This window comes from Taeniopygia guttata, chromosome 12 (assembly GCF_048771995.1).
Source record: "Taeniopygia guttata chromosome 12, bTaeGut7.mat, whole genome shotgun sequence".
NCBI lineage: Eukaryota > Metazoa > Chordata > Aves > Passeriformes > Estrildidae > Taeniopygia > Taeniopygia guttata.
Genome location: NC_133037.1, coordinates 16,201,432 through 16,225,791, shown reverse-complemented (window position 1 = coordinate 16,225,791; position 24,360 = coordinate 16,201,432). Strand labels below are relative to the sequence as shown.

The 24,360-nt window shown below is 41.4% G+C and overlaps 1 protein-coding gene across 8 annotated transcripts in view; it reads left to right on the top strand.

Moving 5' to 3' along the window:
• The window catches only part of DOCK3 (dedicator of cytokinesis 3), a 182,950-nt gene that overhangs the window by 114,948 nt on the left and 43,642 nt on the right, over positions 1-24,360 (top strand). For 7 of the 8 annotated variants that reach the window (XM_030282932.4, XM_072935013.1, XM_012572616.5 and 4 more), the window contains exons 16-28: positions 2,474-2,636; positions 3,112-3,218; positions 3,908-4,079; positions 4,535-4,632; positions 6,292-6,375; positions 6,718-6,818; positions 8,099-8,180; positions 12,209-12,379; positions 16,308-16,500; positions 17,413-17,540; positions 18,476-18,622; positions 20,638-20,736; positions 22,823-22,917. In XM_030282932.4, coding sequence (XP_030138792.1) covers positions 2,474-2,636; positions 3,112-3,218; positions 3,908-4,079; positions 4,535-4,632; positions 6,292-6,375; positions 6,718-6,818; positions 8,099-8,180; positions 12,209-12,379; positions 16,308-16,500; positions 17,413-17,540; positions 18,476-18,622; positions 20,638-20,736; positions 22,823-22,917 — 1,640 coding nt within the window. The remainder of the gene's footprint in view (positions 1-2,473; positions 2,637-3,111; positions 3,219-3,907; positions 4,080-4,534; positions 4,633-6,291; positions 6,376-6,717; positions 6,819-8,098; positions 8,181-12,208; positions 12,380-16,307; positions 16,501-17,412; positions 17,541-18,475; positions 18,623-20,637; positions 20,737-22,822; positions 22,918-24,360) is intronic. The other variant, XM_030282933.4, reaches the window with a different exon arrangement.

The window sequence follows — 24,360 nt, the reverse complement described above, 5'->3', positions numbered from 1 at the left end:
TGTATGGATGCAGTCAAAGCAGCAGCAAAGACACTTGGTTTGTGTCTGGGTGATCTTTGGTTCCTGGTGTTTCATGATGCCTGTGAATGTGGGCAGAACACTGAGAGCTCATTGACCCTGGAGCACTGCTGCTCCTGGCTGGAATACCCTCCACCATTCCTGCCCCATGGCCTTTCTGGAGCAGAGCTGCCAACTGAGACACTGTGTGCAGTTACACAGGATGGGGGAAGTGGCCAGAGTTTTCATCTGATATTAGAGTAAAATCTTAAACTTGTCCCAACCAGCAGCACAACCCAAATCTGAATTGTGCCTTTGTGAAACCTTTAGCAGAGCCATGCACAGCATTAATGAGAGTTTTCTCAGGTCCTCATTGCTGCTGAGTGTATTTTGATCCAGAAATAGTCCTATTGAAAGGAGTAAAATTATCTCTAGAATGTAGTGCTGTTCAAAATGAAAATGAGTATTTCCTTCTCAAAATGGTATTACTCAATTGTTATTATCTTTCAATATAGTCTGAAAAAAAAAATCCTTTGACATATTTCTCACTTTTTTCTTCTTTCTATCCCAGTAGCAGGAATAGCCTATGAATTGCAAGGCACACCTTCAACAATAGAAATTTCCTGATAATTTTTCTAGTTTAGTTTCCCTTCCCTGCCTCTGCCCTCTATTTGCCCTGTATATTTGGGTCTCAGGGTCACCAGGTATCTGGAGATTAGTCTGATGTTTGTATTTTGCAGATCACAATTTAGAATTAAAGATTTACCAGTCTGCCCTCCTCAGACAATAGATTGTAGTATAACTGCATGGGAACAAAGTTAACAACCAGAAGGAGAGACTATTGATTTATTTGAAGTTCATAGCATGCAACTGCATTCAAAGACTGGCAGTTTGTCAGCTAGAGCAGGTGGTTTCTTGATGGGACAAAAAAAGCTCACATTAAAATTTGAATTTTTACTGTACATTGTACAGAAAATAGAAATACTGTTTTGTTTGCATCCTAATGCAGAATGAGGTTTTGGAATTGCTGTCTTGAAGTCCAACCATTAACTCTTGCTATAGAATAGAACTGGGATCTTACAGGTGTTCTGGGTTGCAGTACTGGCACTGCTCTCTACTAACCTGTTATCTACAACACTTAATTCTTGCTGCTGTATTAAAAAAATGTGGGGTTATGGCTTATCCCATGTGGTTTTGAGGATTATTTGAGAGGACTGAGTTGTGTGAGTTCAGCCTTCAGTCACTCAGTTTGGATCAGAAGCTTTGCAGTGAGTCCCTGTCAACACATTCTGTCCTTGCATTGAATCCCAGAATTCCAGAGAACATTTCTTCCCTTTTGGGCTCCTTCATAGATTCTTAGCTTTCTCTAAACCAGCAGATTTTTGACAGATGTTGAACTAACTGGGTTTAGTTAATGGGATATTCTTGACTGGGCAGTCAGATGGTTACAGATTAAAAAAATCAACATTTCTGGTATTTTCTTGGGTTAGAATTTGTAGATGCCTAGGGGAAATGACCAGTAGCAATTCTTGTCATCACATTGTTCCATGGGGGAGTTTTACATCAGAATTTATATTACATGTCTTATTCCTAGTCTACTTAGCTTGTTTCTTCCTGGATTCATTATCCTTGGACATGCTAAAAGTAAAGAATCTCCAGGCTGTCTTTATTCTGCTTGGTTTTGTGAGATATTGTGTCTCCTGCAACTCTTTGCAAGTGCTGGGTCTAGAGCATGGGAACCTTTTACTGTCCTTATTTCAGGACTTCAATATTTATCCTATTTTCCTTCACTTGTATTCTAAGAAGTTTTTATTTTCTGAACAGTATCAGTTCATGTTTTTCTTCATCTGTATCTTTGTGAAGGCGTAGATTGGGCAAGATCTCTGAGTTTGTCAGATCTGAGGGCAGAAATTTAGATCCAGTTATGTTTTTAGGTGATGAGTATTACACAGAAATTCTTTGCTTACCACTGAGGAAGTGACTTGATTAGAAGTTTCTGGTACACTTGGTGAGGCTGGATAGTTGTAGTTTTGAAAGATGAACATTTTTAAAGAGCTTGGAAAGGTGACTTATCACTTCTGAACTGAGATACTGAAGCAGAAATCTGCTTAAAGGATCTTTTCACAGAAGGCTGATATTATAAGTGATGGTCCTACTATGTCCTATTTCTTGGACTTGGTTTTATATATCTGGACTTAGGTGTTTATTGTATCTACTCAGTACTTGATGGAACACTTAGCTTAAATAAAAACTTAAGATACTGGGATTCATCCAGCAGTACAGGTCTCTTAGTTCACCCTTTGACCCAAACCAAAGTTTCGAGATTTACTAAAAATTTCACATTTCATCTTGTGTCTGAATTTCTGCTTCTGACTCTACAGAATGCCATAAATTATATAAAGGTTATCACTGGCTGATAAAATGACTCCCAGGTGGTGATGTGGTGTTTAATGCTGGTCGTTTCCTTCGGTGGCAGGACTGCATCAGCCTGGGCTCGGGCGAGCCGAGCCGGAGCGCGTACCACTCCTTCGTGCTGTACCACAACAACAGCCCGCGCTGGGGCGAGATCATCAAACTGCCCATCCCCATCGACCGCTTCCGCGGCTCCCACCTGCGCTTCGAGTTCCGCCACTGCTCCAGTGAGTGCCCCTGGCCGCCAAACTGCCACTGCCAGCTCCATCTGCATGAGCCTGTCGCTGGCTGGAAGGCAGCAAAGGGAGGCCAGCCTGAAATACAGTGAAGGGGCTCTGCTAAGCAACCTTTTGCTGAATTTATCAAACAGCACGCTAAAAACATGGTGAACAATCAGTGCAGGGCAAAGCACTTTGTAGATGTTTGTCCCTGCTGTTCTTTTGTTCTGTTTTTCTGTAGAATGTTTTCTTTGCAGGATAAACAGTTTAGATTTTGCTATGTTTGGCATGTCTGTGTTTGATTTGAAGCTTGTCAGTGCTTTACATAGAACTAGAAAAAAGAAATCAGAATTAGAATGAGAAAAGTTGTTTGTTATGTAGCTGTTTGTTTTCTTTCAGGCATGTGGAGAAGTTGGTGAGTAATTTTATATATATTGACAGGGTATGCACAAATACAATTCCTTCTTTCTGTCTCTTGCTACAGCAAAAGACAAGGGAGAAAAGAAGCTTTTTGGTTTTGCATTCACGCCATTGATGAGAGATGATGGCACGACCTTGTCAGATGATATCCATGAGCTTTATGTTTATAAGGTACCAGTTCTCTGCAGACTTTTCATTGCTCATCTCTACTTCATTACTTACATGAGTAATGTTCATTACATTATCCATCTCCCCCTTATTAGAAGTTTGTGAGGAACAGATTAATAGCAGTTTCAAAATTTTATACATTCAAAATCACGTGGTTTGGCTAGAGCCTTCTATTCTAGGTGCAGCTTACCTTTTCCATCCTGATGATAATGATTATCTGCTATTAATCCCATCCATTTTGGCTTCAAACACGCTGGTGTTCATGAGCATTCAGCATATCTACCAGCCTAAGGCATTGCTCTGTGCATTTGTAAGATGACATTGTGCTGGATTGAAATGCCTCGTGCTGCAGCCCCACAGCTTGGCTGCCCTGCAGCAAGAGATTTGGGCTTTGGGGTTTTTCCTTCCTGCTGATTCACCTGGGTTTATTTGTTAGTACAATTTTCAGGCAGCAGCACTAAGTTTACATCTGGAAGATCTGGTGAGTTCTAACGAGGCAGTGGTTGGAGATCACTGTAGAGCTGATCTCTTCTGGGTGTGTCCAGGCCCCCAAGCACAGCTTTTCCTTAGAAGTGTTGGTGTACACCCACAACAATCCCAACATGGGCACTGTTGGGGAGCTGCTGACAGGCTGTGGGTGTGTGGGATGGGATGGACAAGGTGCAACTCCATCTCTTGTGCTGTCCCCGCAGTGCGATGAGAACAGCACGTTCAACAACCACGCGCTCTACCTGGGGCTGCCCTGCTGCAAGGAGGATTACAACGGCTGCCCCAACATCCCCTCCAGCCTCATCTTCCAGCGCAGCACCAAAGAGACCTTCTCAGTCTCCACACAGCTCTCTTCTACCAAACTGACCCAGAATGGTGAGTTGCTGATCCCTCAGAACTGCCCAAGGCAGCAGGAGTTAGGAAAGAGAGAAAAAAATTTAATTGTTAGCTCTTCTACACAATCCAGAGTTTGCTTTGCTTGGCTTTTAAAGAATGGCTGAGTAAATAAGATTTTTTTTACAGCAACATCCCTAAAGCACAAGCAGACAGGAGTGGATTGTCCACAGTGCAGTGTCAAGTCACATAGGGGAAAATGCAGCCTTTACTCTTTTCAAAGCCCTTTACCATTCCTCCATTCCTTTCTCCATTAGCAGTATTGACTCATTCCATATTGTACTTCTTTTTTTCCATTATATGTATATATATGTCATCTCCCAAGAAGTGTGGACTGCATCAAGAGGTGAAGTGCAAGGTGATCAATCTCTGATGGGTCTGGGGTTGCCATTCTTCCTTCTGTGTGTGGTTCTAGCTCTTCCTCCCTCTCTCTGCAGTGGATCTGCTTGCCCTGCTCAAATGGAAAGCTTACCCCGATCGAGTGATGGATATTCTGGGAAGACTGAGGCATGTCAGTGGCGAGGAGATTGTTAAGGTACTACATGAAATAACAGTCTTTGGATGTGTTTGTGATAGGCAGTGAGTTCAGACCTGCAGGCCACTTCTGAAGGCTGCCTCTTACTGTGATTTTTGATTCACATTGTGAATTTCCACCCTGTATGAATTGGGATTTTATTATTATGTGAAACTGGACAGGAAGATACGCTTGAGAATTAGTGCACAGTCAGTCTGTGGGATCAAACCAGAGCTAATCCTTAGTTAAATTCTCTCAGCCACATGTGCTGGGTCCTCAGCACCAGTGGTTCCAGTCTGCAGTCCCACACAGCTGCTGGTGCAGACACAGACCCTGGCAGGGACTCTCTGGTGCATCCAGCCAGCAGTGCACCAGTCTTCTGTCTGCCAGCTCATCATTTCACCAGGTTTTGTAGCTACTCTTGCTCTACATGATAATCTTGTGTGGCCTGAGCTTCCTTAGGGCCCAGGAACTTCCAACTGCGTTTGAATACTTGTGGTCACAGCAAAACAAAGTTCATTCCAGATATGCCTCTGATAATCTTAGGTGTGCTGAGAACTTTCTCTAGGATTTATTTCTATAAATCTGGAAGTAAAAGCTGTTTTCTAACACAAACAATCACGGAATAGAAACAGAAGACAAATCCTATTGCATAATAAGTAGTTTATCATTAAAGCCACTTCACTGTAACTCATTTGAGTGCTGCTGTATCTGGAATGTTACTCTTTGTGATAATTTGGTAACAGTAACAGGGGAGCACAAATCCCATTTATATTGGAATTCTTCAAGAATGTCATGTTTTGTACACTTCATTTGTAGGGCAGTACAAGTATCTGGTTTTTATAAAGAAAAAGAAAGATATGGATTGAATTATTGCATGGGGAGAAGTAATTGATTCTCCCCATAAATCAGCTGTCATTTGGCACTGGGATATGAAGAACAGAATGTAATAAGTCAGAAAAAAAGACATTTTATCATTTCAGAGACTTCATAAATTGTTATAATTTATTTCTTGTTGTCCACATCAGAAATTTAAGTAGAACAGATTAAAAAATCATGAGAGAATGTGCAGTTAATGATCTCCAGCACCCTCCTTCACACTCATCATTTTGGAGACTGGCTTTCAGAGGGAAAATCACTGAACTGTCAGTGCTCAACAAGCTGTGGAGTTAAGGGTGAAAGAAGCAATTGGCAACATGTAACTTGCCCAAATTAATGCTTGTTAGAAAAGTTTACTTTCTGTCATTTAACAAAAATTTCAGTGTTAAACATAATTTAATGTACTGCCCAGCTTCAGATTTGATGCTGAACAGTACCTGAGACTCCAATGATTTGAGAATGAGAGCAAGTTCTTTTGCCACTGGTGTCAGGCAGCACTTCCAGTCAGCTAAAAGTGAGAGGAACACTCAGTCAAAATTTAATATCAGGTATATAGTACATCTTTCTTATTTTTTGGTTTTCTGACACTTTTGCTTGAAAATATTCCTTGCAGAATAAAGAGAAAAAATTTTCTTTGTAAAATCAAATTAAAATATATCACATCATATGGGTGAACCTGAAGTGATTTATCCCTGGCAGGTGTTTCACAACGATATTAACATGTACGAATTAATTAAAGCAGGGGAGAAATAACCTTTTGAATACAGTTTAAGTTGAAATTCTTTGTTCATGTCATTTTAGTTCCTACAAGATATTCTGGACACGTTGTTTGTAGTTTTGGATGACAACACAGAGAAATATGGTCTGTTGGTCTTTCAGTCTCTGGTAAGCTGCTCGATTGTTATTTATCTCATGCTCAGTGAGTTTTAAGTTTCTTATGATCATGTTACTAGTACTGTACTCCTGTCAAATACGAAATGCTCAGCTGGATCCAGCCATGCATTCTGTAATGGTCTTGGGTGAGCAGGGCAGGCTGAGTTCAGCACATGTAGGGGCAGCAGTATTTATGTCATGTGGGAGAAGCAACTGATAATACCTGATAACACAGCAGTGACTGTTTAAAGCAGCTCATGTATTTGAATGCTCCTTACCTTGGGTCACTTGTTTGTAGACACTTGGCAGCAATGTGCAATTCCTTGAGTTGGGTTCCCTTCTCTGTGTCCCCAGGTGTTCATCATCAACCTGCTCCGTGACAGCAAGTACTTCCACTTCCGCCCTGTGATGGACACCTACATCCAGAAGCACTTTGCAGGAGCTCTGGCTTACAAGTAGGTCTTGTGTTCCCCACTTTGAGAGGTGGCATCACCAAGCTTGGGAATGGTGGCGCCATCAGGATCACAACCTTTCTGGCAGCAGTGTCCCCAAAAGTAGAGCTACTCAACCTGGAAGCACAACTGTAGGGAAAAGCTGCCAAATGTCACCAGTGGCTGAGCATGGTTGGGCATTTCTCTTTCCCTTCTGGACTGGCAAATTTTTTTCCCTTCCCCTTCCCCTTCCCCTTCCCTTTTCTTTAACTGAAGAGACACTCAGCAACAACTTATTATCAGTCTGTAGTCTATACAAATGAGCTCCCAAGAGCAAATGCATTACTCGTCTTAAGGATGTTGGGATACATGACTTGTGTGAAAGCTTAGAGAACTAATTGTAACTTCTAAGTAGACATTCACATAAGTTGTTCTATTTGGTTACAATTTAATTTCAGTAGATCAGAAATTTAAATTTCACTATCACTTTGATTCTGCCTTATATTCTGGTATTCAAAAGAGTTTTGCATAAGAGAATGAGACAGACTTATTGAAAGCAGTTACCCTTCAGGTTTTGGGTTTTTCTTTTAGACCATTGCTTTTGTATATCTGAGTATATTCTGTCTTTGGCCATAGTAAACTATTAAAAACAGCTAATAATTTCTTTTGATTCTTTTAAGCAATTCACATTTTTGTGTAATTAAAATAAGTTTAAAAAATACTCTATCAATGGCAGGTAAAACTCCATAGATAGCATACAACACTGGAAGGCATAGTCATGTTCAGAGGGTAAAAAGGTGTTCTGCTTTGTGTTAATTAGGACCTCTTTCAGACTAAACAAATATTTTTTGGTAATCTGATGTCTGAAATAAAACATGGGTTTAATACAGCTTTGTAAGTTAGTCCAGATGGTCTCATGTACTTAGCAAAATAGATGCAGGTATTTTCTTTGTGATTTCAGTTTCTAAAAGCTTCTTACTAAGTTGAGAGCTGGGATTTCTTGTTACAACAAATGTATATTTTGGTCTTAAAACCATAGCTTATCAAAGCTATCTTTCTAATAACATCTTTTTTATGTGCTCTTAGTGCTCCTCATGTTCCTCCAAGTCAATTACAGAGAAGAAATAATTTTCTGGTTTTGAAACTTAAATAAATGTGAATACTATGTAAATTCATTATCAAGGACAGCAGTAACTGACCCCTGAAGTAAAGAGAAATGAGACTGGTTTAGAGCTCTCTCCCTAAAACGGAAATGTCTGACTGTCAGAGCTGGTGCTGAAGGTTGCTCTTCGCTGTCCCCTCAGGGAGCTGATCCGCTGTCTGAAGTGGTACATGGACCGCTCGGCCGAGCTGGTGCGCCAGGACCACATCCAGGAGGCAATGAGAGTAGGTATAAGGGAGCACTGCTTCCTCTGGGGCCACAGAGGGGCTGGGAAAGCTGTACATGGAATCAAGGGTAGTGTGACACTGCTTTCCTATAATTGTTTAACCAGATTTTTTTTTATATAGCCACAGGTTTTAGTTTTAGGAGGAGATTGTGCTGAAAAAATTTGAAATAATTAAGTCCCTTTAAGCCCTCTTGCAACCCTGTGGAGAATTTAAGTGGGACTTACATCCATGGCCAGTGCATAAATACTCCATTGATGTGGGCTACATCTTGCCCTCCAAGCAGCAGTAGTTTTGAGTGTATCAGGCATGGGTGCTATGGATCAAAGTTTCACTCTTCATTTCTGGCTGTGACACAGCTCCGTTGTACCAGGGCTGAAGCCCTGGAGTATTTTAAGCAGCAGATAAATGAGTTTTTAACTGGATGAAAATCCTCAGAAGTAGCACAGGACCTGATCTATGGTTCTGTGATGGAAGCATGACGTCCCAGGGAGACACAGCTGTGAGAAACACCAGGAATGTTTTGGTGCTATTGCAGAGAAATCAGAGAACAAATAGTCATTTTACCATGTGTATTAGTAAGCCTGGAAGTCAGTGTGTCAAGTGCATAAATACAAGATGCCAACATTTGCGGGAAGATGTTTTTCTTTGAGTGAATGCCCACCTGCACCTTCTGCCTCCAAGGGGACTGGTGTCCTAACACCTGAGCCTGGGCACTTGGAGAACTGGAAGCAGTGGCAGTGATCAGCATTTGGATTTTGTCACTTGTCAGTTCAAATAGGTGTAACCTCTTCCAGGTGAAGGACACTGCCAGTGTCATCCTCTCACTTTCCACATCCCCTGCTAGAATCATATTCAGGTAATACAAGGGCATTACACCAGTGCTTGCTTTGGCTTTGTAGATATTGACATTCTTAGGAACATCTTCTTTGGAATTTTCAACCACAGATTCATATGGAATGGTAAAAATAGGTCAAAGATGCATTTTCGAGGAATTAGGAACTTTCTCATTCTTTTTTTTAATCGTTATCTTTTTTTTTTTTTTAATTGAGAAAAAAGCTATTAAAGCTATGAGATGAGAGGAAGATCTCCAGCTGGAATGACTTCGAGGAGGTTTTCTTCTCTCTCAAACCACTCATTAGTGCTTTATGCAGGGCAGCAAATAGAGATGCAGGATATTGTCCCTATGTGATCTGCATTTTTTTAACCTCATAGCAGTCCTGTTTGGAAATAGTAATGACAGGAATGCTGGAATGTCTTTCAGCAGCTGGGGTTAGGGAAGTCAGTTTGTGAATATGGTACCTTGTGTCTCAGCCTCCAATGCAGCTCTTTGCTTACCCAGGCTCTCAAGTGCTGGCCTGGAATGTGGCCATTTCCTCTGTGAGGGAGGTCAGTCTGCAGACCTGACAGCCCAAGCCTTTCCAAGCACAGGAATTAAAATTACAAGCAGAGTTTGTGCAGACCTGACAGCACATCCTCTGCCACCCACACTGCTGTCACATCTTATTCAGACAGTTGCCTTTGCAGGTATCTTTTGCAGGCCCAAATTCAGGTCTTTATCTTCTCCCATTACGGTGAAGTGATTGATTTCCTTCTTTGTTTCCAGATTTTAATTCAGGCATTTGGAGCAAGTTTGTACCAAAGACGTTATCATTGCTAATGTGTCATTACTAGTACCAGATTCTACTGTTAGGGATTTCTGTGGTTTTGATGTGTTCACCACACTCCTTGCATTAGAAGTTCTTTGACTGAGGAAACAGGATAGCTCTATATCCCTTTTCCCCTGAATTATCTGTTCAGTGTAGTGCCCTAAAGCTGGTGCTGAAATACTCTGCACTCTTACGACTCCTGACTGCTCATGTCCATTCGTGATGGACACGCAGATGTCTCATAGGATTCTGATTTCCAACCCTGGCATTAGCAAACAGAGATCTAGAGGACTTCTAAAATTTTTTACCTCCCTCAAGACTGCTTTTATTTTCAAAACCTTCTGTGCAACTTGGAGAAGCTGTAACTGAAAGGACATTTCTACCTAGAACACAGCATCACACTCCTTTATTGTGCCCTATACAAAGCTCCACAAAAGCTCCATCCAGGAACAGCTGCCTGTGCCTCCCAGGGGATTTCTGTAACCAAGTGTCCATGAATGGCTCCACAGCCAGTTTTGCTGTCCCTGAGGAAATTAAGAACTAAGGAACTGTGTCAAGGAAATGCCCTTCCAGCTTCAGTTATCTTCCAGCAGAACTGTATGTGAGTTTTGCCTATATTAGGGAACCAACAGCAAGGGCTTTTCTCCCTCAGGAGGTTTTCCCTGAGTCTTCCCTGCTGGTCACAGGGCAGAGGTGCTCACGTGTTACATGAACCTGCACACAGACTGTGTTTGTAAGGGACCTTCTTTAATTTGACACTAATCTTTTATATGATGCAAACATCACTGAAGGCTGGGGTTTTATCTCAGTACATTTGTATGTCTTTAGGCACAAATACACATCATATTTGTGATGCTGTAGGTAGCAAGAACCAAAGCTGGTCCTGGTGCTGAGTTGTGCTACCAAGACTTGGTTTGTGTTTTTAGCATCTCAGCCACGTGTGCAAATACTGGGAACCCTTTGGTTCATTGCCTGTGTGGACTCATTGTCTGTGCTAAGGAAGTACAGTGTTCTGAGCCCTGCTATCTCACCTTCCGCAGGGAATTGTGGAGATTCACATGCAAATGCTCTGATTCACTGCAAAACGTAATCCTGACATTGAAGTTATGAGCCTTCAGATGAGAACCATGGTTGTGTGTACTGAAGGCCTAAAGCAGCTCCTACGATCGCTGCATGTGCTGGGTTTGGTGTTGGCACAGGGCTGTCAGCCTTGGAGAGCTGACTGGGAACCAAGTGGCCTTTGTCTGGAAAGGAGTTGGGAACACAGCTGATACTTCCTGATGAAGTTCTCTGGTGTAGGGAAGCTTCACTGGGAGATGGTTTAGTACAGAAGTATAAATAATAACTGCTAATTACCAAAGTTGCCATCATTTCTAGGGGGAGGAAAGGCTGTAAGAGTCAATGGCATTTTGAAATCCATGATGGCTTTATGAGGAATTTCACATTCCCATTCTATATCCTTAAAGCTGTGGCATTCTAAAGCTTACAACATAGCATTGCATACTTGTGCATGTTGTGTGGTGGTTCAGTGAGGGACTCTTATGGGTGCAAAAATATCTCTTGGGAGCAAAACTTGTATTTGAATTAACTTCCAGTTTCCCAGCATTGAAGTGAGACAAGAATATTTTCCATGGAATACAGTGAAATATTACTAAGATTGCTATACAGCCTGTGATTGCTGAATCTCCAGCCTGTTGTTTTCCTGTGCTGGGTTTTGAGGATATCATCAAAACATGAATTATGTCTTCCCTCAATCCTGCTTTGCTGGTGAATCCTGTTAAGCACTCACAGAAGGAGTGATGTCCCTGATATTTGGTACACTCTGGCATTGCCAGTTGTGCACAGCCAGTGTCAAGGAGGTGTGTGAAGTGTCACCTTGCTGGGCTGGTGTTTCAGAACTGGTGATAGGGCAGTGACTTGTTACAGCTGCTCAGAACAATGTGTCTTCTTCATGGGCACTGCTGCCAAGTCAGTGCAGTTCTAAATAATGCCACTTACAAAATTTTGAAAGAAAGCAGAATAGCTTCTTCAGACACCATTGTGCCAAGTCATGAGAAAACCAGAAGTTTTTTACCTTGACCAAAATTTTCCTCAAATTATGTAACTCAGATTTGTCTCCTTGATGTAAATGCATAATTTTTCTGTTAGTGGGACATGCAAGTAACAAAGATTATTGGTTGAGAATGGGTACTTGCCTAAGAGTAGCTCTTTCTTAGCTAAGTTACGTAACTTATAAAGCCTGTTTTTCATTCTCCTTTCTAAAGCTCATGAATTTAGTTATTATGCATGTAGAGTCTTTCCTGGTTCTCTTTAAAGCTCCTTTATTTTTCTTTCTCTCTTTTTCTCTGTCTTGCTCTCCTTCCTCTCCTGCACCTTAAGGCCTTGGAATATCTTTTCAAGTTCATTGTCCAATCTCGGATCCTTTACTCCAGAGCTACTTGTGGAATGGAGGAGGAGCAGTTCCGCTCCAGCATCCAGGAGCTTTTCCAGTCCATCAGATTTGTGCTCAGCTTGGACAGCAGGAGCTCTGAGACGCTCATCTTCACACAGGTTTGCTATTTCCTACACTCCCACTGGCAAACCACAAGGCAGCTGTTCCTGCACGGGTAGGAGGTGTGGGCACATGGGGTGAAATGCAGGTCAGGGGAGTTTCCCCCCACAACAAGCTGCTGATGCTGGAAAACAAGACACCCATTAATGGCATTAGACAGTAGTTTTGTACAGGTGAGCTGGACTGGGGGCACTCCAGGAGGAAGTGCTTTCTCACATGAGAATGCAAGTTTTGCTGTTCAGAAAAGTAAACTGTGTTTTCAAGTCTCCCTCATTCCTGTGTCTTATAGTTAGATGTTGCAACAAAGCAGATGGGACTCAGTTTCTTCATGCAGGAAAAGCCCATCCTTTATTCACATAGTTCATTTTTGTAGGAAATATCAGAAGGCACTGTGTTAAACCTAATAGGTCAGCAATATACTGACACTCAGTTTATTGGTGGGTAAATGGCTAGGGTGTACATCTGTCAAATCTCTCTGTATGTGGTTTGTTTACATATTTTCTTCAGTGATTCTTATGGGACAGGTTTCTTGTTTAGAACAGGTGCAAATGGTTTTCTTACCAGAATAGCTTGTTGTGTTAACTGCTTTCATTCTTATGATTTTTCACATGGGAAGTTAGCTAGCTGCACTTAGAAGAAATAACAGGCCGGCTGGTAATTTAGCAGAGCAAGGCCTGATTTTATAAGGCATTTCTTTTACAATATACAACTTGTATGCAATAGTTGGCCTCAAGAATTTCTAAATCCTTCATTATAGTACTTCAGATCAATACTTACAGTCACAGCAGCATCACAGTGAGAAGTTCAACTGACGTATTTGCACTCAGGTGAACAATTCCAACTAAAATTACAGTCAGAATCATGTGCAGTCTGACCACAAACATGTTGTGATGTCCATACTCATATTTAATGCATCCTTAAATATGGCCCAGGGGACTTCATGAAGATTCCATGTGGGCTGAAGACAATACTAGAAGTAAGTAAGTAAGGATGCTGCTGAGTTTTGGGTTCAGTTTTAAAGACCGCTGTACTGCATTACATACTGCTGCATTTAAATTTTAAATGTCAAACATGCTGTTTGATGCCTCTGCTCAGAGAATGTCAGAATGGAGTACCCAGAGCTTCCTGGTTAATGGGAAGGTGGTTTGTAATCACTAAGGCAGAATTACAGATGTTTGGAACACCTGCTGTATTCTGCAAAAGAAGCAGCTGCTGTGAACATTGCAGCCAAGTAGTGACTCTGCTGGTTCAGGAAGCTGCCAGTGGAGTGATCCCTTTCTTAAGGAGCTGCTCTGAAAGATTTGAGAACAGCTGCTCTAATGTTTTATTTAATCACCCATTAGTGGGTATAATAAGATGAGCCAGGAACAAGAGAAATCAGTGCACAGAATTTTGCAGACAAAGTGATGGTGAATGGAAACAGTATCTGCTGAATATTTTCTAGTTGTGTTGGTTCCAAATAGAGAGGGAGAGACACTTTGAGGTTGGGGGATTTTCCTTTTTTTCGTTTGTTTCTCAGTTTTTTTCTTCCTTTCTCTCACTATGGTATTTCTTACTTCGGACTTTTGTAATTTGTAAAGCCTGTCCTTGTTGAATCTTTGAAAAGTTTACTTTTTGTTTCCCCCTTGCCACTGTGTTGCCCCCTGATCCCATTGCCCCATAGGCCCCCCAGCCTGGAGGGCAGGCGAGCGGAGCCGGGACAGGTGCCCCACAAAAATGTGGGGGCACAACAAGGCCGACATTTAATTCTGTAAGTAATGATCCCCAGGACTGCTCCAGTGTTTCATTGTGGATGTTCCCAGTTAATCTCCTTTCCCTACCCCAAACTCTTCCTGCATATAAACTAGAGTTTGATGTTTAAGTGGCCGGTACTTTAAAACTTGGAGATGTGAATATTTCAGTTACTCACGGACCAGTTTATGGCCTCCACACACCAGAAAGACAGTACTGAGGGTGTACTCAGGATTATATAAGTCAAATTGTTCAGGGGAGCCAATAATTTGTTTCTTATTTGATTATTAGTTCTGGAAATCTGGACAATACTTATATTGTATATATATACCACAGAAATGCTCAAGGCCCTGGCAAACATAATTTCCCTCACACTTGTCCTCTTCTCGAGGATATGTGACAGATCTCAGTATTTCAGTTTTTTCCAGCAATGAGAGTAAAACTGATTTCCTTCCTCCCAGGCAATTAGTTTGACATGAGTAATGTTCCAGCATATTTTAGGGTGTTGAGCAATAATGTGGGACCCTTCAAGGAACTGTTGAAATGATTCGCCTCAGGACAGCTCCAAATCTTCCTGCAGAGATCCCATGCCTACCCTTGGATTGCTAGGGGTTATTCAGAAATCTTTCTGCTTTAAAAGTAACAGAAAGTTTAGGAAAACTCCTGTAAGGATTTGTTGGGCCAATATCGTAATTTCACTTGTATTATCCCAAAGATAAAGACAGTGACTGGATTTGTGGCTGGATTTGTTACTGGATTTGTTACTGCCTTCCAAGAGTACCAGGAGCTAGTAAAACAATTTATATTTATTTATTTTGTTAGTACATTGTAGATATGCAGGAACAAATAGGTGACAACACCCAGGAGGTCTTATGGGGGTTTGTGGAATCTGAGTTGATTGTAAGAAATAAGATTTTGAGAGAGAATGAGTGGAAGAAGGAGGTAGATTTATATTCAGAATAATTTAATGAACTCTACCATGTTAGTTGTACAAATAACTTGATTTTGCTCAAATACTATTAAATAGATTTCACTGTTGAAGGAAAAAAGACTTGGCAAAGAAGGATGCTGGGATTATATGGATTAGGAGAGTCATGTCAGTATGGAAGAGATAAAGAAATGTTTATGCAATGAGAAAACAAAATATCTCTGAGGAAAAGGAAATACTGGCAGTGGTGAGACTCTGGAAGGGCAAAGCTGAACAGAGATCTGCAGTGAAGTCTGGTAAATCTGAACTTGTGCAGGAAATCACTGAGGGGTTTGTGTGGAGAGCTTCAGGGAAGAGAGGTGGGAATGGCAGGAAGGGAAGACTGGAGGTGAGGCTGACTCAAGAAAGCAACCATCTGGGAATTAAAATAGTTACAATGAGGAAGCAGGTGTGAAGCTTGGGTAGGATGTAGAGGAAGGGAAAAATTTGAAAACATTAGAGGTGGTGGCAGTTGTTTGATAGGACACCAAGTGTGCAGAACTTCAGCATGGAATGGTGCATGGAATTTTCTACTCTTGCAAAAAAATTAATTGAAGAATAGGAAATGAGACATGAAGAGGTTTTTGTTGGTGTTGTGCTGACACAATTTCTGCATTCAATAAGCACTTTCAAGGATAGTTCCAGCTTACTGCAAATACCTGTTACTGCAAGAATCACATGCACACTCGCATGATGTGATGCCTCTTTCACGTGGACTCACACCCCACCCCTGCTGCAGAAATCCTGGAATGTCACATGGCAGAGCTGGTTAAGGGTCTGTCAGCAGGTTCTTCACTTCAGAATATTTTCTGAAGAGTTTTAACTGTCTTGGGGTAGTTGCTTAGTACAAACAATTGGTATAGAACTCTCTAATCAGAAGCAAGTGTTGTATTACCTGAAAAAAGTAAATCAACAAAAATGGACTATATAGTCTATCTCAATTTTTCTTCTGTTTTATAAGCTGTCTTCTAAAATACAGCTTTTTGAAGCTAAATCTATGTGCTCCACTCATCCTAAGATTCACTATTGCAGCAGTACTTGATTTTTCTATGCTACATGTGACTTGTTCACTCTGAGCTCCAGGTACCACAAACCATGACCACCAGCCATAGCACAGTCTGTGGTAGCCTTGTGCAGCCCCTTCGTTCAGTGTTCCTGTTGTTCCCACCTCACTGCACTGAGCTGCAGGTGGGGAACTGCAGGAGCTGAGCTCCCTCCTGTACCCGCAGGCTGCCCTGCTGAACTCGTTCCCCGCCATCTTCGACGAGCTGCTGCAGATGTTCACGGTGCAGGAGGTGGCGGAGTTCGTGCGGGGCACGCTGGGCAGCATGCCCAGCACGGTGCACATCGGCCAGTCCATGGACGTGGTGAAGCTCCAGTCCATCGCCCGCACGGTCGACAGCCGCCTCTTCTCCTTCTCAGGTGAGCCGGGCTCGCTGAGGGCAGCAGCACCCTGGGTGCTTTTGCAGTGGCTTTGTTGCAAATAGCTCCCTGCTGAACTCCAGTAATGTTGGTAGCTATTTCTCTTGGCAGTGTCATTGATAAATGTATTCATTTGCTCAGCTGGTTGGAGCAGGGTGCTAATAAAGCCAACATTGTTGGTTTGATCCCTCTTTTCCCAAGGGCTTTCACTTCAGCGCTGGATTCCATGATCCTTGTTTGTCCCGATTCAGAATATTCAGTAATTCTGTTCAATACAAATACTTTACAAGTTTCACTGTGGAAGGAAATGTTTATAAATCCATCATAGTTACTAAAGGTTGATTAATATACATTACATTAAAAAATTTGTTAATTACTAAAACTGCCAAATCTCACTTTACATTTAATATTACTCTTACCATGGACAGGAAGAAAACCTCCTTTCCAGCCAGCTTATGCCTGAGAAGCAGGGGGGATAGTTGTGTGAGAAACCCACCACATTGCTTTAAAGTATCTTTATTCTTCCTCTTGTAACTTTGATATTTCTTTAGCTCAACACATTAGTAACTCTTTAATTCTTAAAACTTTACTTAAATGTATTATTGTTTACCTATACTTTAAAAGAGAATTTAAAAAAATCTTTTAAGAACTCAGTGGAAAATGGCTGAAGATTGTGAGTGTATTTCATACATGAAGGTCTGAATGAAAGAAATTATGAAGGTAAAGTGCAAGACAGAAAGCTCCACTGGGTTTCTCTTTCCTGTAGTGAGGACCTCAAATTAGTGTATTTAAATCATTGTACTCAATACAAGGTGAGAATAATAACACCACAGAATTTTGTTGAAACCATCCACTGTAATTGTTTGTAAATATTTTCTTTCCTTACATTTGTCATGATTTTCCTTCGTTCAGAGTCCCGGCGCATCCTGCTGCCTGTAGTCCTTCACCACATTCACCTTCACCTACGACAGCAGAAGGAGCTGCTTATCTGCTCTGGGATCCTCAGTAGTATCTTCTCCATAATCAAGACCAGTTCTTTGGTAAATCTGCTACATTGTTTTAATTTTTTATTTGCACCACTGATTTAGTAAAATGAAGAGTGAGAAATTTTTATAGGTTAATACAGAATCTTTTAAAAACAAGATTCTGCTGTAACAGGAGAACATCTGAAATGAGAGTCTGGCTCTGTGTGTGACTCAGAGCATCCTGAACACACAATGTGCTTGCTGTTAAGAGGGGGGGAAATCACATACACCCTCACCAGCTTTGACACTGTTTAATTTTCTTCATGCAAGCCCAGAACTTAGATGTCAGTAGAGTTTAAAAGTTCTACATAGCTCAAGTGCTCGTAGTTCTGCCAGAGACAGTAACTAGCACTTTGTGGTTCACATTAAAAGAATACTCTAAAATTATCCAATCAATGAATTCCCTCTTAGTTCTGGAAACTGCTGCTGAGTTTCAACACCCAGCTTTGATGGTCATAATACTCTCATCTCAAATGGTAACTAGATCATGTAAAGCAATGCTCACAAAGAGGGGGTGGTGAAGTTTCCCCACCTGACTAAAGTAGGAAGCTCATGGTGCTAAATATAATTCATACCAATTTCCAATTACAAGTCATAGTTCTGTGTGGAAGGAATGAGATGAAAGGCATCATGGAAATAAGCTAAAATAATACTGCCATGGAGTAAAGGTTCCTGAACATAATCTGCTCCTGTTGTGTTCTAGACCTTTGATTATAGGCTAACCTTTATGGCTGTGACGCTGACTGTTTCCGTCAGAGACTGCCAAGGTAACACACACACTGACAGAACAACAGGATGTGGTACAATGAGGACTTTGATTTTGCTTCTGTGAGCCTGTTACAGAGCTCTCTGTCCCAGGGAGCCTGTGCTATGGCTGACTCGGCAGAACTGTCTTTACCAGTTCCATCTCTCCAGTTCCTGACTGTCTGTTTGCTCACCACTTGCTGTAGGAGGGAGATGTCGTGGAGGAGGTTGAGATGATGGTGGAGAGCCTCCTGGACGTGCTGTTACAAACTCTGCTCACAATCATGAGTAAATCGCAGTCTCAGGAGGCGGTAAGAGGGCAGCGCTGCCCGCAGTGCACAGCAGAAATCACTGTTAGTAACTAACAATCAGTTTCTATTTCCTGCTTCTCTAACCTCTGGTTCAGTCCCTCACCACCACTGGCACCTCATCATCATCTCTGCTGCATGAATGCCCAGGGCTTTGTCTCTTTCCCTTAATAAGCCACAAACCCATTTCTTCCTCCTTGCACTAGGGCTGCAGGAAGCAGTGGAGCTCAGGAAGCTTCTGTGGATTTCCAGATTATTTTCTTGTTTGTCTTTACAGCTGTGATTGAGAGTTATTGCTTAAGACTTGAGGTATTAGGGAACTGCCTGGGGCTTCATCCCTAAGGTGATATCACCAAGGGCTGTAATTAATATCAGGCTGTGATCCCCAAAACTGAGACTATGACAGTGCTCTGTGGTTAAATCCCTTTATTCAACACCCTGGAGAGCTTTTGCCCAGGGTCACTAATTATTTCATGTAAATGAAACACAACATACTTCTTAAAAAAAAAATTAAAGAGACGCTGAGTCAAATGAGCTGTTGAGCTTGGTGGGAGAAGCCACCACTTTATCCAGGCTGCCAGCCTTAGCCACAGGGAAAGAAAAAAATTCTTTGACATGCAGTGGAAGAGAAGAAAAAGAATAGAATTTTGCTTTCAGCCTTCTTCTTTCCTGGATTTTTGCCCTTTTCTATTCTAGCCTATTTTGGCCTATTTTTGTTTGTCAGAATCTCTAATGCAGCTTTTGCACAATGGAGGATGTTAAGTTGCTGTTCAGAACATCCTTTTTTTAGAGTTGTTTTTTTTAGCAAATGGCTGAAACCTCAGCAGTTCTGCTGGGGGCAGATGTGCACTAAGGTGCACTTCTCACACAAGAGAGAAGGTTGGATCTTTCCTTGTTAGCTCAGTTAATGAGATGTGCTTTGATACAGAAGAAAGGCACTGGCTTGCAAATGTCCAGTAATAGCTGAGTTTCCTTTTACTGCTGCCACTTTACTTACTGCTGTTTCCCATGTGCCAACCCACACAGAAGAGCACATCTTTCTTCCTAGTGAAGTACAGCCCTGGAAAGTTTCTTGCAACAACCCATGTCAAAGCTTCTGGGTATATGCTTGAGCCATTTAGAGTAACAATAAAATGGAAGGCACAGTCCCTTGTATTTGCTCCTCAATTTACATTTCACAGCACAGTGATATATGGATTCTTATTAGATATGGCTTAGATTTGTGCATTTTTTAAATTAGTTTCTCTGTTGAAAAAAAAAAAAAACAGTGTTATGCAAGGGACTGGCAGTCAACAGACCCAGTCCTGATGTTTTTGGCACAACTTTGCTTGTTCTGTTGAACAGATTGCTTAACTTCTCTGTGCTTTGCTTTCAGATTTGTAAAATGGGGGAGCTCCTCTTTGGAAAACACTTTGGGATGCTGTGGTAACTAGTTAGGGTGCATCTGCTTTGCAGAATTACAGAAATGTAATTGTTGCTCATGTAGGCTTACCCAGACTGTGCTCAGGAAATCTGACTTCAGATCTGTCAGTACTGGAGCTCTGACAGCACAGAACTTGGTGAACACTAATAAGCCATATATTTACAAGCATCCAGACACCTTCTGTAGCCCAGCCTGATTCCAAGCTGTCACTGCTTTACAGGTCAGAGTCACTTAGTTCAAATAATTCCTGGTTTATTGGCATGAGCTGCAGTCACACCTCTGACAGACACTGTATATTAAGTACCTGAAAAAGGTATTGTCAAAACCTGCATGCTCGGAGGGTGCTTTTTAATGTCTGTATTAATAATTTTAAATTATTTTTGTTTAGACTACAACTTTGGTTAAAAAAAAAAAAACTGGCATCTGTGGAGGAGCCTCCTGGAGGTGTATCCCTGTATTAACAGTAATTCAGGGACTGTTAACCTGCAGTATTTTCAATCTCTGTGCATGTCAGCTGTCCCCTCATAGGCATCGGGGCCATTTCAGACCCCTCCCTTTATACCTTCCCCCGGATTAAGCTTTGTACCTGTGAAATTTCAGAATGTCTGAATGAAAAGGTTTCTCCTTTGGTCAACAGGGAGAATATGTCTCCTGCCTTTTATCTTTGCTTCGTCAGATGTCAGACACTCACTTCCAGCACTTACTGGACAACTTCCAAAGCAAGGATGAACTGAAGGTACAGAAGGATGTGATGTTTGTAGGGTGAGTCCCTCAGAATGGGACAGCAGAGGGGAATCCCTCCAGCATCACTTGCCCTGTTAATCATTCCTATCCACTGGCATTCTGATCAGGGACCTTCCTTTCACTTTTACAATCATTGATGTAGTGTTGCAAAAACACATTTAAGACCGCAGGGCACTGAATTATCTTTTTAACGGCAAATAAAGTCCCAGGATAGATTTTACTGGACATAAAAGATATTGTAATTGTTACATATAAAACACAGGCAGAGGAACAGGACTTTTCAATACTGTGAATGTGAAATCACTTGTTGTATAGCATCTTGCTACATGGTCAGTATGCACTGGAGCTTTCCTACAAAGGGCATTGATTTTATGCCAGAAGAGAATTTCAAGACTTTTGGGGGTTACAAATGTCTCTAGCAGATGAAATCTTTTTTGGGAAAGCTGTAACCTTACCACTCCACTTCCTGCATGCTTCTTTGTGAACATCAGCTTAAATTATGGCTCTCCATGAACAGCAAGGGTTGGTGAGGGGCACAGACCTCTGACATTTTGAAATGGCACATTTCATATTAGCAGAACTTCTTAACTTCAATGGGGAAGAGGAGTATCTCCAGCAACATCTGTTTAAAAGGCAGACTAATCCTATCAATAAAGACAAACTTTTACCTAAAACAATTTTATTAGCATGGCACTCAAATATGCACAATAAGAACAATGTAATATGGTAGGAACTTCTGTTACCTTAACAAATGGAATGGAGAAGCAGTGAGAAGTCCTTTCTGGATAGACTTTCAGCTTTAAAATGTTTTGTGTGCATATAGAGAAGCTGAATAAATCAGGGAGATGAATTTGGGATGATAAAATTCTTATCTTTAGGTTGCAGGGTTTGGTGTATCTCAGGTTGATAGTTATCTGAGATTGCTGCCTTTCTGATAACTTTCAAATGGCTCACAGGAAAATGATTTGGTAAATTAATCCATAATAAATTTTAATAGCTATTTTAAAAGCCATCTAAACTATAGTTCTTATGTCAGACTTGTGGAAAGGTCATTGAACTAAAATTTATCTTTATGCCCAAAAGAACTGTTGTATCTCTGATAATCTGAGTATATGTTCCAAGAGTACCACAGAGGCTGAAGATTTTATGTATTACTCTATTCTCCCATAGAATGTGGCTGTTAAAATATTTTCAATACTATTTCTGGCATGGAAAGGCATTTTATTCACTTACCACTGTTACACTTTGGGCAAAATGAGGCCAAAAGTCAAAGAGCTTCTAATGTTTTATTCTGAGCTCAGTTGCACCAAGATATTAATCACCCACCCTCCTTTAAGGCATAATGGTAGTATGGTTTTGAAGCATCCCTGGTCTGCCAATTTCTCTGCTATTTTGATTTTTTCTGGAAGGAAAACAAAACAACAAAATCATAGTTTGCAAGGCCAACAATTTGTCATGTTTGATCTTTGCTCTTGTTCTGTACAGGCATGGAGGTGCAGGTAGTCAAAAACCAGAAATGTCTTCAGGTTTGGGGATTTTTTTTTGGAAAGCAAACAGCCAGCTGAATGTGTCTAAGAAGAGCTCCTTGCTGCTGTGTGTTGCCAGAAATGGGATTTTCTGGTACTATTTTAGAAAGCTTGTGTGGGAGTTTTATTGGGCTGGGGTTGTGGTTAGTTCTTAAATTGTGACGTAAGTCCAAAGAAATTTGGACAGATAAATTAATAAAATGAATGCATTAAAAAGTGATTATGAGTCCAGTATATTTGAAAATAGCTGCAAATTGACACTGGAACTCTGGGTGATAAAATGAGAAGTCAGATACAATTATGCACATAGGGAAGATTTTCATCTACCTGTAGAAGTGAAGATTTTAAAGAAGCTGGAAGTTGTATATGAGACTCGAACAAAGGAATGGAGCCATATTCCAGTGTGTGTTGCTTTTCATGTTTCCAGGTGAATGGCCTTGCAACACAAAGTTCAAGTAGAGCACACGTAGCTTAATTGTCCTTCTTACAATCAAGAAAATAGATTCACTTGCAACTGCTGCTGACTTTTACATATTTTTCCCTGTGTGACAGGAGTTCCTCCTGAAGATTTTCTGTGTGTTTCGGAACCTGATGAAGATGAGTGTCTTTCCTCGAGACTGGATGGTGATGAGGTTGCTCACCAGCAAGTAAGTAGAGGAGCAGGTATAAAATGTTGCAATTCTGTGGCTGTTATAGCCTGAGGGCAGTGATTTTCCTCGGACTGAGATGTGAGGATCAAGCCAGGAATTTTGGAGTGCTCATCCTCATTCTGCTGTTGTTTTAACACTCCAAACTAAACCTGAGTGTTCATGGGTTTGTTAAACTCCAGCAGCATTCTCAGAGGCAGGAGTTAAAAGCAGAGCTGAAGGAGCTGCCCTGAGGGTGAGGGGCTGAGTGACCCAGCAGCTCCAGTACACAGGGTGAGCCCAGCTCCCCACACCAAGGGCTGTTCATGAGCCTCTCCCTCCCTTGTCAGGGACTCCCTGCCTTGAACATCTTTTTCTTCCCATGAACATCCCTCTGTAGCCAAGCAAGGAGAGGTTCTCAGGTATTTTGGAAAAGGGGGAGCAAACCCCAGCCATGACACCAAAGCATTACACAGAGTTCCTTCTCAATTCAGTTCTCATCTGCCATTTTAATGCTCCGTTTTATCTCAGTTGCTTGCTTCTGCTGGGTTAAGCACTGTGCCCTTTGGATCAGCAGCAGTGTTGAACACAGGCTGGCTGGGATTATCCACTAGTTCCCTTAGCTGAACTAGCTGTGGAATTCCCACTGGCTGAAGAACAGCTGGAGTGTTCCCACTCTGAGGAAGCAGCATGGAAATGCTCCTCAAGGCTGCCTGCTCAGCTGAGCTGAATGCTCTGCGAGTTCACCCTGCTAATGAGAAGTGAAAGAAGTGGATTTCAGTAATTCAGGCATAAAGATTCTATGAAGTTCTGTAAGAAAAAAGAAATTCACCTGAAACAGTAGCTCCCTCAGATGCTGCAGGTTACCCATTCCCTTGGGCATCTTTTTGCCACAAAGCTTTAGACTGACACTTACATTTAGCAGTGCTGCTGAAGGATTGCTTGCATGTGAATCAGAGATGTGCTCTTCTTTTGATACTACGGTTGCCTTATCTACATGCCATTTATCAGTTCCTGAATCTCTCATGTGCCTTCATTGCCTTTCACTAAGGTGTATGTAAGTCACCAAGAAAAAATAACACAGAATCAGATATTAGCAAAATACAAATATCTTGAGCTGAATGAGAGTGAGATAAAGGACCATTGTATAGACAAGAACAAGGACAGCTCAAACTTTTTGAGTTATTCTCCTCTGGGGAAAAAAACATTCTGCTTAGAACAGGAGGACAAGGAGTGTATTATTCCATTTCCCTGGTGGTCATATGGCCCAGCCATGCAAAATAGACAGGATTTTAAATGCTCGTGTGTAAATTCTAGAAGGTACAATATTAGTGAAAGTTCATAATCTTGTATTAATTAGTACAAATTGTTCATTTAAGAAAGAACAGTGACTTGTGTAAATACCACAGAGATTACACAAAGAATGTACCTCTCTGTACCTGTAGTAAAACCAGCACCACCAAC